General features: G+C 39.9%; 1 protein-coding gene across 1 annotated transcript; it reads right to left on the reverse strand.

The window, feature by feature from the left end:
• Nucleotides 1-457: 457 nt before the first annotated feature.
• mkrn3 (makorin ring finger protein 3) lies at nucleotides 458-10916 on the reverse strand (the record flags this gene model as incomplete). Its single annotated transcript, NM_001142112.1, is given in 8 exon segments — nucleotides 458-978; nucleotides 2410-2548; nucleotides 3091-3201; nucleotides 5723-5907; nucleotides 7269-7387; nucleotides 7475-7698; nucleotides 10423-10542; nucleotides 10870-10916. Coding segments are annotated over 8 exon segments (1113 nt in total). The 3' UTR covers nucleotides 458-807.
• Nucleotides 10917-14172: the final 3256 nt, after the last annotated feature.

Raw genomic sequence — 14172 nt, forward strand, 5'->3', positions numbered from 1 at the left:
TAAACCTACTAAAACATTACTCTAAGCAATAGTGTCCACAGAAAGCCAACAGCAGAATCGCCTCCTGTGAAGGATGACCCAAATAAAGCTAAACATTGAAGTAAATTATTCCTCTGGCAATACTCAAATCCTCCTCTATCTGCAAGGTTAGTAATTTACCACAACTTTTAGCTTTATTTGGGTCATCCCAAAGGATGAGGAGAATGATTTGAGTATTGTCAGAGGAATAATCCAACTGGTGGATAATGGACAAGTTTAGGCATAACTTGTTAGTCAGGGGCATGGTCATGGATGCATTGGTCACTCTGCATATTGGGACTCACTGGGGAGGAAAGCCTAGTAATTCCTAGCAGTGACAACCTTCTTTCTAGTGCAAGAAATTGTACAAGGTACTAACACGTTATGCTATTCGTACAGAGGTTTGTGTCCAAGAAAGGTTTCAGTATACAAAAGTCAGTTCTAAACAATCTTTATTTAATTTACAATACTTATATCCCCCACAAAGGATGGGAAAAGCTAAAATTTTTACTGCCACCAACAATACATCTTGTATATATATTAAAGGCTGTGCCATGCTAGAACAGAAAGATGAAGATAAGCGTTCTGTACTAACAAAGGTTTAGTCTAGTAATGCCCTGTCAAGTTAACCTGTCACTGCAAACAGATTTCAGATGGTTTAATCTGACAAAGCTATACCAAACACCATTCAATAAAAGCTTTAAAAAAAAGGGACCTGGTCCACGTTACTTTTAAAGGTTATACAAGGGTTGTTTATTCCCCCCCCCCCTTTATTATTATTTTTTTTTTTTATTCTGAGTCACTTCCTTCACCCCACAGAATTTCAACTTCCTCAGAAAAACCTAAGCCTAGCTCAAAGTTATCCTCAATTAGAGCAAGTGTGAGAGCACAATGGAGCAGATCAATGTCCTCATCATCTGTGAAATCTTCATCAAACATTCCAACCAGGTGTGAATAGGTCTGTAAAATAAAAATAAAATTAGCCAATATTATGTCTATTCCTAAACACCCCCCCCCCCCCAAACATACCAATGTTATGAGCCAACAGGATCATGTCATTACCAACATGTCACTAGCATTATTTGTTGTATGAGTAGAGTGTACAAGTGGAACTGAAGCCTCATTTGGCCTACCATCACAGATGGTATTAGGTTGTGTATGCAGTTAACTAATGGGATCAAAGGCTAGTGGAATGGTTCAACCTTCCCGATATACTCATGACCACCCATGGCCAACAGGCTGACAAAAATGGCTACCATGTGTAGTAGTTTAAATAAAAATGTATTTATATTAAAGAGGTAACTTGATAACGAGTCATTCTATACACCATTTAAACTTAAAGGCTGACATTCAGAGAGCAGTTTGACCAAGGAAAGTTGTGGGGGCACAAAATTTTTTTTTTTTTTTTTTTTAAACAGAATTGTAATTTTAGAAAAAAGTTTTAAATTCATTTATAAAGGGAATTTATATTTTGCCATCTTTACTCACAATTGCATGTCTGACTTGTTAGAGGGTACATGGTAACATAGGATTTTGGAGAATACAAAATGCCAGTTTGAATTTGCTATAGCGAGTATTATTTAATCTGAAATTTTTCACACCAAATGTCTGAAATGTAGTTTTAGATAATTGATCTGACTATTTCTACATTTATATATACTCTAGATATTGTGTCTAACTAAATATATATTTGTTTAACCTATTAATTATATTAACATTTATTATTTACACACTTGTGTCTATTTATGTATACTAGTTTAACCCATGCATTACCGATATATTTGCCTTAACACATGTGCATTTGTTTTATATAGGCCTGTTTCTATGTGCCTGATTTTCAATTAACCATCCAAGTTGTTGATTGGTTAATTACATTTACATCAGCTAATTACTTTTGAAAGACGATTGGCTCTTTATGTCTTAAATACTCTATGTATGTCCATTTTCATTTAGCCTATGATTAAGTACCGTGAGGTACGAAACGCATTAGGCTCTCTGTATCATGTGTTAGCTTAATAAAAGTTCTGTGATTTTACTTCAATCTCTCGTGAACAAGCGCTATTCTTCACTGACAATACCAGAGTGCCTGCCTTTTTTCTATGTTTGTGATTTATCCATGTTGGCTCCCTCTAGCTGAAGGTCTGGGGCATGAGCACCTGGGCCCATCTATACTAAGGGTGATATTTTTGTGACTTCTATAAGCATGTGTTTCCTTTTAGTGGCATTTGATTTACCAGTTTGAATTTGTGCAGTGTTAGTCAGTACTACGATACAGTTTAATGAAAATTAAACAGGGCTATACCTTCAAGATAGGACATATATTTGATGGGTAAGTGTTACAAATCAAGTTTTAAGCTAAAGTTTATACTAGTGGTCCCTATTTATAATCACCAAAGCAGAGGCACTCCGTCTTCTTTGCTCACGTCTCTTCCTTTGCTGATGCCTAGATGGTATTTCATGGAGGTAAATGCATTCTGATTTAAAGGGACAATGCCCATTCCCACGAATAAAAAAGCGGCAGCGGATTTTACTAAGAAAAGAACACATTTACACACCAAGGCTAAGTAAAAGTGCAAAGGAAGTACAACCTATATGACCAAGTTAGCTACTAACATGTTAATTAATGCACATTACCTTGTTCCTATTATCTATACAAGTGTGTACACAAAAAAAAAAAAAATATATAAGTTTAAGTTTAGTTTAACAGATTTAAGGGCTGCAACCTTCCTGCATGGTAGCAGTTCTTGGGATTAGAGTTTCATGACCAAGGGGTTGGTCCCACAGGGCTTAATACTCCCCTGCCTTTTAAGGGAAACTAGACCACCAGTTGCACAAGTTGGCACATGGGGAGATTTGCCCCACCATGGGTGACTAAATCAGGGAGATCAGTTGCCTGCAGTAGCAGAGACATTCCTACTGCTAACCACCTGTAATAAAGGGGGTGAACCTTTATTATTAATTGACAGACGTCATTGCTTTATATTTAATGGTTTTGCAAATGCAACTTAAAAATTAAGTCTTATAGGGAATATCCCCCCTCAATTCCATAAAAAAAAAAAGTTTAACTTTTACCTGGTCTTTGCTTTAAAGGTTTCTATAAGTTTCGCCTTTTCAGCCGAGTCTCCAACCCAATATTTGTTGGGGATAAAATAGCTGGACTTTATTCGGCACTGGGGACAGCCCCTGTAGTGTAAAAGTTTAGGGAATTTCAATTTATCATTTTACTACTAAGTTATACTGTACATTAAGGATTAATCCTTAAAAAATCCACCACCATTTAAAAGACATTTAAACCCCACACAAAAATGTAGTCAGTGAACAGCCTCTTTGAAATCTTTCAATACTTGCCACACTGGTTGTCCAGAGGTTAAGGGCTGTGACACAGAAGGAGATTAGTCGCACTGTGATAAATCTCCCCCCAATACCATCCCACCGGCTATAATGTAAACTGCCAGTGGGATGGCATATGTGGTGCCGTGATTTTCTGAAGTTGCCTTGAGGAAATTTCAGCAAATCGCAGCGCCGTGTATGCTGTAGGCTGCAACATCTCCTTAATCACTTAGATTTCCTTCTCCTCCTGTTACCCACTCTGCCCCCCCTCCCAGTTGTTTTAAACTCTGATAACTAAACATGTCCCCAGTCTAGCAGCCAGTAAAAGATGGCATTGCTGGTTCCCATAGAAACTCAGCTTTAGCCATCTGCTTCAAATGTTTCTCCTGAGCTCAGCTTTACCATTAGTGCTCAAAGCAGAACTTTATCAAAAAAGACAGTTCTGCCTGTGTTAACCTGAATTCTTGACAAAATGTATGCTGAATAAGGGTCTGTGTGTATGCAGTTTGCAAATTTAAGTGAATCCGATTATGTATCAGGAAAAATGGCCACCGGGTGAAAGTTGCCATTTGCTTTAGGAAAATGTGATGGTGCTGGCAAGCAGAGGGGATATATGCAGTACAAATGCCATTTGGGTGGGGGGGGGGGAAGGACATGCCCAACTGAGATTGTAGGCTTTACATGTCCTTTAAAACATTCTTGAACCAATAAATATTTTCCAAAGAGCTGGCACTTCACAGTGAAACTACTTTCAGATAAGCTCCTAGGAGAAGTAATGGCTTGTGTTACTATTAAGTGCTATAATCACTACTAGGTGGGACATGGAAACTTTTTCCTAGCAACACAGGTGTTAAAGGAACAGTAACACCAAAAAATGAAAGCTTTAAAGTAATAAACATATAATGCACTGTTGCCCTGCACTGGTAAAACTGGTGTGTTTGCTACAGTAGCACTACTATAATTTATATAATAAGCTGCTGTGTAGCCATGGGGGCAGCCATTCAAGCTGGAAAAAAGGAGAAAAGGCAAAGGTTACATAGCAGATAACAGATAAAACACTATTCTGTATTCTACAGAACTTCTGTTATCTGCTATGTGCCTGTGCCTTTTCTCCTTTGAATGGCTGCCTCCATGGCTACATAGCAGCTTATTTATGTAAATTATAGTAGATTTTCTGAAGTAAACACACAACTTTTACCAGTGCAGGGCAGCAGCACATTATATTTTAGTTACTTTTATACACTTTCATTTTTTGGTGTTACCGTTCCTTTAAGCAGTCATCTTGCTACCTGATCATTGTTCTGCAGGAGTCTAGCCCCAAATTTCAAAATTAAATGAATCCAGTTTGGAGTTTAAGCAGCTATTTGGTTGCTAGGGTCAAAGTTACCTTAGCAATAAGGCTGTAGTTTGGATCAGAGACTGTTATATGAATAGGAGAGGGCCTGAATAGAAAGAAAGTTACAAAAACTTAAGGGCAATGAGAAAGTTGTTGCGATATGTGGAATTTCGGCATGAATTCTTGCAAGCTGAAGTGAGTTTGGCACTGCTATAAATTTAGCAGATTTGGCACACCTGCCAGTGTCACATGTAGTTCATATAATATGTTATTGGCCATAATTATATTTAATACATTCCTAAACTGCTAACAAATTATATGAACTACAGGAATCAATTTCCACCCCTCCCCTTATAATAATTCTTAATTCGCTAACACATTTATCTTTTTTTTTTTTATCCCTAGTGCAATCACTAGTATTCACTGCTCATCTTAAACACATTAACCTTACAATGTTGATATTTGCCAATACTGGTGAACGGATGACAGAAGTACTCGCACTTTAGCTTTTTCTTCCATAGCTCACTTTCAGTGTATCGCACCTTTGTAAACAGACAACTTAAGAAAAGCGTTTGCTCTTTTTAAAAGAATTTAAATGCAGGGTTCTGCAAAAGCAGAAGGGAAACGAAAGGCAAAATCACTTGGGGGTGCCAAAATGTTAGGCACCCCCAAGTGACTTGAACCGCTTACCTCGTACCCCGGGCTGGTGCCCCTGTTGGGAGAAAACAGCACCAGCCCGGGGTACCTGGAGCGGATCGCTTCCTTCTGCAGTAGAGTGAAAAGCCGACTTTAAATGTTTAAGTTCGGCTTTTCACTCTACTGCGCATGCGCGCACAGCGAATCAGGAAGGCAGCTACCCCAGGCTGGTGCTGTTCCCTCCTCACAGGGGCACCAGCCCGGGGTAAAAGGTAGGTGGTCAAAGTCACTTGGGGGTGCCTAACATTTTGGCACCCCCAAGTGACTGACTTTCTTTTTCCTTTTACGGATTTATTTTGTGACACTTTAACCACACACAGTATACTTTGCACTAGAACTCACTTGATAACCTCATTCTGGAAGTCTCTTGTTTTCCGCCAGCGTTTGATACAACCAACACAATAAGCGTGACTACAGTTTGGCAATATCCCAAACACTCGTTCAGCTACCTGCTTTTCATACACCTTATCCATGCAAATCCCACAAACCACATCCCGACTACGTTCATATTGTAGATCTGAAGTACACTGTAAAAGGAGAAATGGTCGGGAGTCAAAAGGTTATTCTAAGGCAGACTTATTCCACTTTAAAGTCTAAGGAAAGTCAAAACCTATTAAAGGAACAGTAACACCAAAAAATTAAAGTGTATAAAAGTAACTAAAACATAATGTGCTGCTGCCCTGCACTGGTAAAAGTTGTGTTTACTTCAGAAAGTCTACTATAATGTATATAAATAAGCTGCTATGTAGCCATAGAGGCAGCCATTCAAAGGGGAAAAGGCACAGGCACATAGCAGATAACAGAAGTTCTGTAGAATACAATAGTGTTTTATCTGTTATCTGCTATGTAACCTGTGCCTTTTCTCCTTTTTTCCCAGCTTGAATGGCTGCCCCCGTGGCTACACAACAGCTTATTATATAAACTATAGTAGTGTTACTGTAGCAAACACACCAGTTTTACCAGCGCATTATATTTATTACTTTAAAGCTCTTTCATTTTTTGGTGTTACTGTTCCTTTAAGCACACTATTAAACAGTACTACTACTATTGCTGTATAAAAATGCTATATTTCTGGCTTGCCTAATGAAAGATTTACAGAGATACACATACTAGAACCTACATACTTGTTTCAGTAAACGGCGCCGCCATCTTGTCCAGCATGTGAAGTTGTGGAATTCCCTCCCCGAATCAGTTGTGCTGGCCGATACATTATATAACTTTAAGAAGGGGCTGGATAGATTCTCAGCAAGGGAGGGAATACAGGGTTATGGGAGATAGCTCTTAGTACAAGTTGATCCAGGGACTGGTCCGATTGCCATCTTGGAATCAGGAAGGAATTTTTTCCCCCTCTACAGCAAATTAGAGAGGCTTCAGATGGGGTTTTTTTGCCTTCCTCTGGATCAACTAGTAGTTAGGCAGGTTATATATAGGCATTATGGTTGAACGTGATGGATATACGTCTTTTTTCAACCCAACTTACTATGTTACTATGTATGTCTGTATGGGCTGAAAAGCACAAGCCAGCCCCCCTTCGATTCCTGCTCCTGCCACAAAGCCTCCGCCGCTCCTGCATGTCAGTTCAGTCGCTGCATTGCCATGGCAACCAGACGCTCCTGCTGTGTGCGCATGTGCCGCTTACATTAACAAGTCGCCAAGTCTGGGAAGGAGCGATGCATTATGGGAATCTACACTGCTCAGCGTTTTTTTTTCCCCGTTTGGCTTCTGATCAGGTGAAGTATGGGGAGACTTAAAGGCACTATTGAGACAACTGAAGCTATGCCTGCAGCTTGAGATTAACTATTAGCCTTGCCTTCTCCTTTAAGCCATTTTCATTCAGTTCAGATTTATTTTAACTTTGGAGTGTAGTATTTGGAGCAGTTATTTTTACCTTTTGAGAATTCAAGTTTTTTAGAGAAGTGGTGCTTTTTATTCCTTCACAGCGTTTCACTAAAGTGCTTATGGAGGCCTCATGCTGAAGTGTAGGGCTGGATACAGATCTTATAAGTCCTAGAAGAAAAACATTTTTATCCTGCCCATTCAGTAATAAATAAACAGTTTCTAGACTATGCACAGAATTACCTGGTATTACTATACCTGAATGTCTAGGAATGAACTCCGCAGCAAGAGCCCAGTTCTCCCTACCTGAAGGGGGCAAAGTTTCCTTATGCTCCACAGACAGTTTTAAGGGAGGAACTGAGGGCTCTGATCCTCGACGTGCTTCATTATGCTCAGGAACATGAGGTAAAATACAAGGTTCTGAGACCCTACGTCCAGTCAGGTAGTGAGGAGGGTGAGGTGGCCGCAGTACATGCTGGTAGCTGGGATGTGGACATAAAAAAAATGATATTCTATATACACACACACACACACAGGTATTTGGATAAGCAGTTGGCACATGACTACTCACCCAGTGGGGGGGGGGGGGGGGTTTAAAAAGTGTGCCAATACAACAGATTTTTTTTTAGACTGACTAAGAGCAATCAAAACCAACAGCAGTATAAAAGTTAACACTCCAGAAATATACTTTAGGTTGCAAGGCCCAAACAATGCCTCCCCACTGAATCAAGCCATACAGCAATACAAATACATATATCTAACATGCCTTTTACACAAACAGACTGGTTCGGGGGGGTGGGCCTGTGGAAGTCACATTCCTCAGCAACAATACCAATTGTTTGCTTTACTAAGAACCAGACCCTTTTAAAAAAGGAGGAGAGAGTCATTGTGGCATTTTACTGCCAATAGATTAGCCACAATAGTGCAAGCTAGAAAGCTATGTTTATTCAGCAGAAAGCTACCCAAGTAAACAGGCCTAGAAGCTCACTCTGTTTAAGATAGCAGCTGCCATTTTAGCTTGTTCTCCATAGCTTCCTTGTTGCAGCTCTAGCTGGTGACGGCATAGCACAGATGCATACATTCTGATGGGAAGGTGAAAGAATTCTTACCAATTCCTATAGGAGTGGGGGGCAGGGAAGAGAGGAGGCTGCAGACACTACTGCCAGGAATAAAAGATTTTTTTGGGAGGGAGAAAATACCAAAGAACATGTATACAAAAGACAAGAAATCCTGTGTTTCTTTTAATAGAGGACTTCATGCAGCTTTTCTGCTACTGCTTATTTAGACCTTTCTGATAAAGCTTACTTAGTTTTAACAGTTAGGGCAGAGTAATCCACACAAAACGAAATTTAAACTCAAGATTCTGTGCTCTTTAGGGCATCAAGGTAGTAGCCAGTCCTCGCAAATAAGGAATTGTACATCTTTTTGAACAAACTGCACACCTACAAGGCAACTGCTTGTCCAACAAAACAGAATTTTACCCCCCAAACACCGGTTTCTTGGTGTTTGTCACTCAAAACAGCCGTTTGCTCATTCTCTGACTTCATACCTGGGCAGCCCTCTGTGCTACTTCATAGAGGATTTTGGAGGTGGATGGGAATACCTTCATTCTATGACTTTACCCAGTAATCATGCTACAATATACGATACCCTTGACTGGGTGCTCCACAACACTCAGAGCTGGACTGAAACCATTTCAACAAAGAAGTTTTAGGTAAGTTCCAGATTCTAAATAAACTGTACAGCTCTTTAAGCCACGCCAGTTACAGATGCATAAAATCAAGCATACAGCCATGCAATCTCATTATACAAGCACTTGCAGTTGAATTGTTTGTACTGCAGAGCTCAGAAACCTCATTGTGGCAGTCATGATTGTCATCTCACTATCCCAACGAATGCCTGACAAATTTCTGCCTTATATGACCATGATCAGCCACGGTGTATTTACTGTGAAGGGACATCTAAAAACCATCAGCTCAATCATGAAGCAGTAGGCAACACACGGCTCAGTCCCAAGCTGCCTCTGAAAGTAGGGTCAGCACAAGAACTTTGTAAGTAGCTATATAATTAAGTTTCAAATTACAAGATGCACATGGGCCCAAGACAATCAAAAGTGTTAAGCACACCACTGGACTATGGAGCAATGCAGAGAGAAAGTTTCTTTATGCAGAATGGTAATGTACAATTCTCCAGTGACATTAAAAATATTGGTGTAGTATTGATTTTGACCATTACTAAAACAGTCAGTATTACTACAGCAATCCAGTGCAATAGAATGGACATTCAGAGGAAACATTCATCTCTAATGAAGCAAGTTTCTTGCAACAGGTGAACACTGACAATATCCAGGGCTGATACATATTGTACTTAGCTGGGACCCACTGTAGACCAAAGATATTATGGTACTCTGGCAGACCACTGCTACACACAACATTATATTTTTTAACAGTTTAGACACTGTTTCTGGCAGCCCAACATTATGCACGCATTCAATTATATGCTATGCATTGTTGAGAGACATGCCATCAAGCAAATTTAGAAGTCCTCTTTAATTATCTGGCTTCTACATTACTGGCGATTAGTAAAGTTGGCCATGCATGTTAAGATCCTTTTACAGATATTCCCACCTTGAGGTTGGGCAGATCCAATCATTTGGCCAGCTTTAGTTCAGGGACATCAATGGGAAATATTTTCTATAGACCAGTCACCTGCAACCCCCTTTGCAGCTTCCACCAAGATAGGTTTGAACAAAGGCTAGGTTGGTAGTGCTTTATTGTACAGTTTGCATTTTGGTCTTTCCTACTAAAGGTATTCCTCTATTTGAAATTCTCAAAACCTGGGGCTTTCCAGGATGCATGCAAGGAGTCTGTTAAAAAACAAAGTTAAACTCTGTAGTATTATTTTGCCATTTGAATTCATGCAGTTTTTCATCAATGTACTTTATTACAGAGAATAAATATATTTTAAAATCATAATTATTTGCTTACAATTGGTTCCATGACATGGCCCTTCCATACGTTAGAATTTCATTGATCTCTTATTTACAATAAGCTCGGCAACTCTTCCCCAAACCCCTCAAACTATTTAATTTCTCTTTAGTTTCCTGGCTTTATTTCATTATCTGGCGTTCCTTGGGCATTTTTCACACATCTTTGTGTTAAATCTACAGCTTATAACAGAAAAACGGAGAACACATTAATGACTACCTGCACTTTTCGCCATAGACACAGAAGCCATTCTGGAAGTGTCTGCAGATCTGAGCGAACTTTCTTTCGTGGGAAAATCGGCAGTTTTCACCCCATCTGCAGGAGCCCCGGTTAAAAGCTCTGAAAGCGCATAACGAATTAACACAATTAACACAGCTCCACTTACAGCAATAACCGAAACCCTGCTAACAACGAAGGGGTTCCAGCTAAAGTCTCACTAGAAACACAGCAACACGTTAACAAATCAAAGTGCACGTGTGCCACTTATATTTTAGGACTGAGGAGCAAATCCAAACGGCTGAGGCTGAATGGAACAGCATAATTATCCGGAATTAGCGGAAACTTAACAAATACATTTAAAACCTTTATTCACCCATGCAATGACCTTTGCCAAAGCACAAATTCAAAGCCCATACTTACATTTCATAGCCGGTCAGTACTACTCACCTACAACGAACCTTTGTATTAACCTCTCTTCCAGCTGCTGCCATAATTCCCAGCTATAATTGGGTAACCTGAGGGGGAGTTTATATACATTAGTGAATTGGGCTTCCGCCCCCAAACGCAAGCTGATCCAATCAGACCTATTTGAAGCCGGAGCACTAGATAAGGTAAGGACGCATATTAAATGAAAGGCAGGATATCGCTAAAGACCAAAAACATCCTAGGGCTTATTTATGTCCACAACCGCAGTGAGTTGCATGTTAAAGGGGTGGTTCAGTTTTAACTAAATTTTTAGTATGTAATAGAATGGCTAATTCTAAGCAACATTTCAATTGGCCTTTATTATTATTTTTATTTTATAGTTTTTCAGCTATTTGCCTTCTTCTAAAAGTGGCCATACACAGGCAGATTTCTCAAACAGGCTCGATTTTTTGTCGGATGGGGACTCCATCGGCTTGTTAATGTGGCCCTCACTCCTACTTTTCCTATCCACTTCACTGGGCCAAATAGCACATTAGCACAATAGTGCACCTAGGGTGGGCATATTGGGGGGGGGGGGGAATGATTTGTTAGTTTGGTGACCTTGCTACAGTTTTGTCTGTCATTGTTACATTTACAACAACAACAACAAAACATTTGTAAAGCGCTTTTCTCCCGTGGGACCCAAAGCGTGTTAGCTTGTCTCAGATCAGTACATATCTATGTGTGCAGAGGAAAAGTTATGTGGACATAAATGCCAGGCTAAACAGGTGGCTTTAATAGCTTAGATTTCTATTCAGCTCCTCTCCTATTCATATTCCTGTCTCTCATTCAAACTACTCCATGGCTGCTAAGGTAATTTAGACCCTAGCAACCATATAAATACAGAAACTCCAAACTGGATAGCTGCTGAACAAAAATTGAAGTAATTAAAAAAGTACAAATAAAAAAATGAAGACCAATTGCAAACTGTTTCAGAATATTACTCTCTACATCATAGTGAAAGTTAAGTGAACCCCTTTAAACCTCTTCAGGGCAAAAAGTAGGGGTAGCCAGCTGCCTAGGGCTCAGCTGTGGGGGGTGCAGTTAGGGGTAAAAATTAATCTTCCTGCCCGCCTGGGGGGGGGGGGAGCAACCAGGAGAGATCCACAGTGGGGAGGTCACCATTGCTACTACCGCCAGTGATCTAAGCTTTGATACGGCAGCAGCCAGGACTGGAACTAGGGGTAGGTATGTGCACATGCTTAGGCACTATGCTGGGGAGGGGGAGGTGTGCTAGGCACTGTGTGCCCTCCTCTCCTCACTGCCAGCCCATTATTGTCTTTGCACATAGCGCTTATCCTGGCACATGACTCTCACCCCCCATCTCACTGTCAGATTCAATCCAAATAACCTGGAGAGTACACATGTTCCTCAGTGCATCAGTGTAATTTATTGAGATATCACCGCACTACATGTTTCGAGAATACCATTCGTCAGTCAATCTGGCCCTCTAAGCAAACAACTAGAAAAAATGATTACACACCATTGGTCTATTCTACAAAAAGATTCAACACTGGGTAGACTTTGTAAGTCACCACCATTGTTTTCGTACAAAAGGGGCAGTCAGATTTACTGAGAACTGAAAAACGAACCCGTTTCCTTGGCCCTCCAAAATATGGGACTTTTCCCTGCTTAGGGTGCAGTAACTGTAACTCTATTATTAAAGGTGATTCCATTACACATCCTTACAAGGGCCATAAAATACCTATCAGGGGGTACCATACTTGCAACTCTGAGTCTGTGGTATATGGATTAAAATGCCCATGCGGGAAAATGTATATAGGTCAAACTGCTAGACCAGTCAAAACACGAATACGGGAACACAAATACTCTATAACAGCATATGATCCTGAGAAAAAGAAAACACAGACACCCGTGGGAACACATTTTTATTTGCATAAACACAGCCCGGCCTCATTACGTTGGTTAGTCTTAGAAGACGTGGCCGTCCAAAGAGAGGGGGAGACAGAACACATCTACTATTGCAAAATGAGGCAAAATGATACATATAATGGGAACCCTTGAACCACTGGGTATGAATGAAGCCTTGAGCCTCAAATGCTTTTTATAATGCTATACTTTTTACTTACAGGTTATAAAGCTAAGAACTTCTATTTTGATGGACTCCTATTCATGTGAAAAGAGCAAATGTTCTCTCAATTTACTGTCTGGTAGGAAACTGCCTTTTCTACATTTGTAGCTAATCTGTATACAATGTATCTGTATATTGCTACTAAGGTGCCATTTAAAGGTAGGCCACTAGATGGCAGTACACTTTCTTTTCATGATAATCTATACACCTGGCCACACTATGGAGCTGGTGGAACTTGTTGGTGTTCAGTAGGCCTTATGTGTTCCTATTTGGGGTGATTTGCCTTTGTACGCAAGAAATTTTGTGAGATAAATGCAGAAAATTGCAAAATTTTTAGGCAATTTTCTGAAATGTCATAAAAATCAATAACTTTAGGAAAGCTTTGCAGATTGGTACTTTGGTGTAGAAAGGACTCTTTACCCATGTTGGATTTTTCAGAATGTGTACTTTCCAAAACTATATGGTTTTCTGGGTTTTTCTGTATAGTTATGGGGTCTTACAGCACATAATACGCTGTCAGGGGACTCCGTATGCAAAAGCTGAGTTGGCAGGCGAGAAATCCATATGCGCTATTTTCATTTTGGGGTCAGTACAAACAACAGACTTTGGTATATCTATGCATATTGGGCATTAAACTGTTCAGTAGACCTTATGTGTTCCTATTTGGGGTGATTTGCCTTTGTACGCAAGAAATTGTGTGAGATAAATGCGGCAAATTGCAACATTTTTGGGCGATTTTCTGAAATGTCATAAAAATCAACAAACTTAGGAAAGCTTTGCGTCTTGGTACGTAGGAGTAAAATGAAATGTGTACCCATTATAGATTCAGAGAAATGTGTACTTTCCAAAAATATATGGCTTTCTCGGGTGAGTGTACTTTTTTGTAGCATTATCCCACATAAAGGATGTAAATGTGTTTGCAGGAGATGAAATGACAGATCATATGGGGGTATGATCCCATTGGTACCCCTACATGCCACATATTTAGGTAAACCTATACATATTTGTTCAGTGGACCCCTGGGGTTCAGTGGGTGTTTTATCTTGGTACCTAATGATATGTGGGAGATAAGATGCTGCAAAGTGGAAGCTTTGAGGGGATTTTTGGAAATGTCATCAAAATTGCTAACTTTAGAAAAGCTTTGCGGATTGGTTCTTTGGATTAGAAAGACATTAGATTCGGGGGAATGTGTA

Source organism: Xenopus tropicalis, chromosome 2 (genome assembly GCF_000004195.4).
Source record: "Xenopus tropicalis strain Nigerian chromosome 2, UCB_Xtro_10.0, whole genome shotgun sequence".
In the NCBI taxonomy this organism is placed as follows: domain Eukaryota; kingdom Metazoa; phylum Chordata; class Amphibia; order Anura; family Pipidae; genus Xenopus; species Xenopus tropicalis.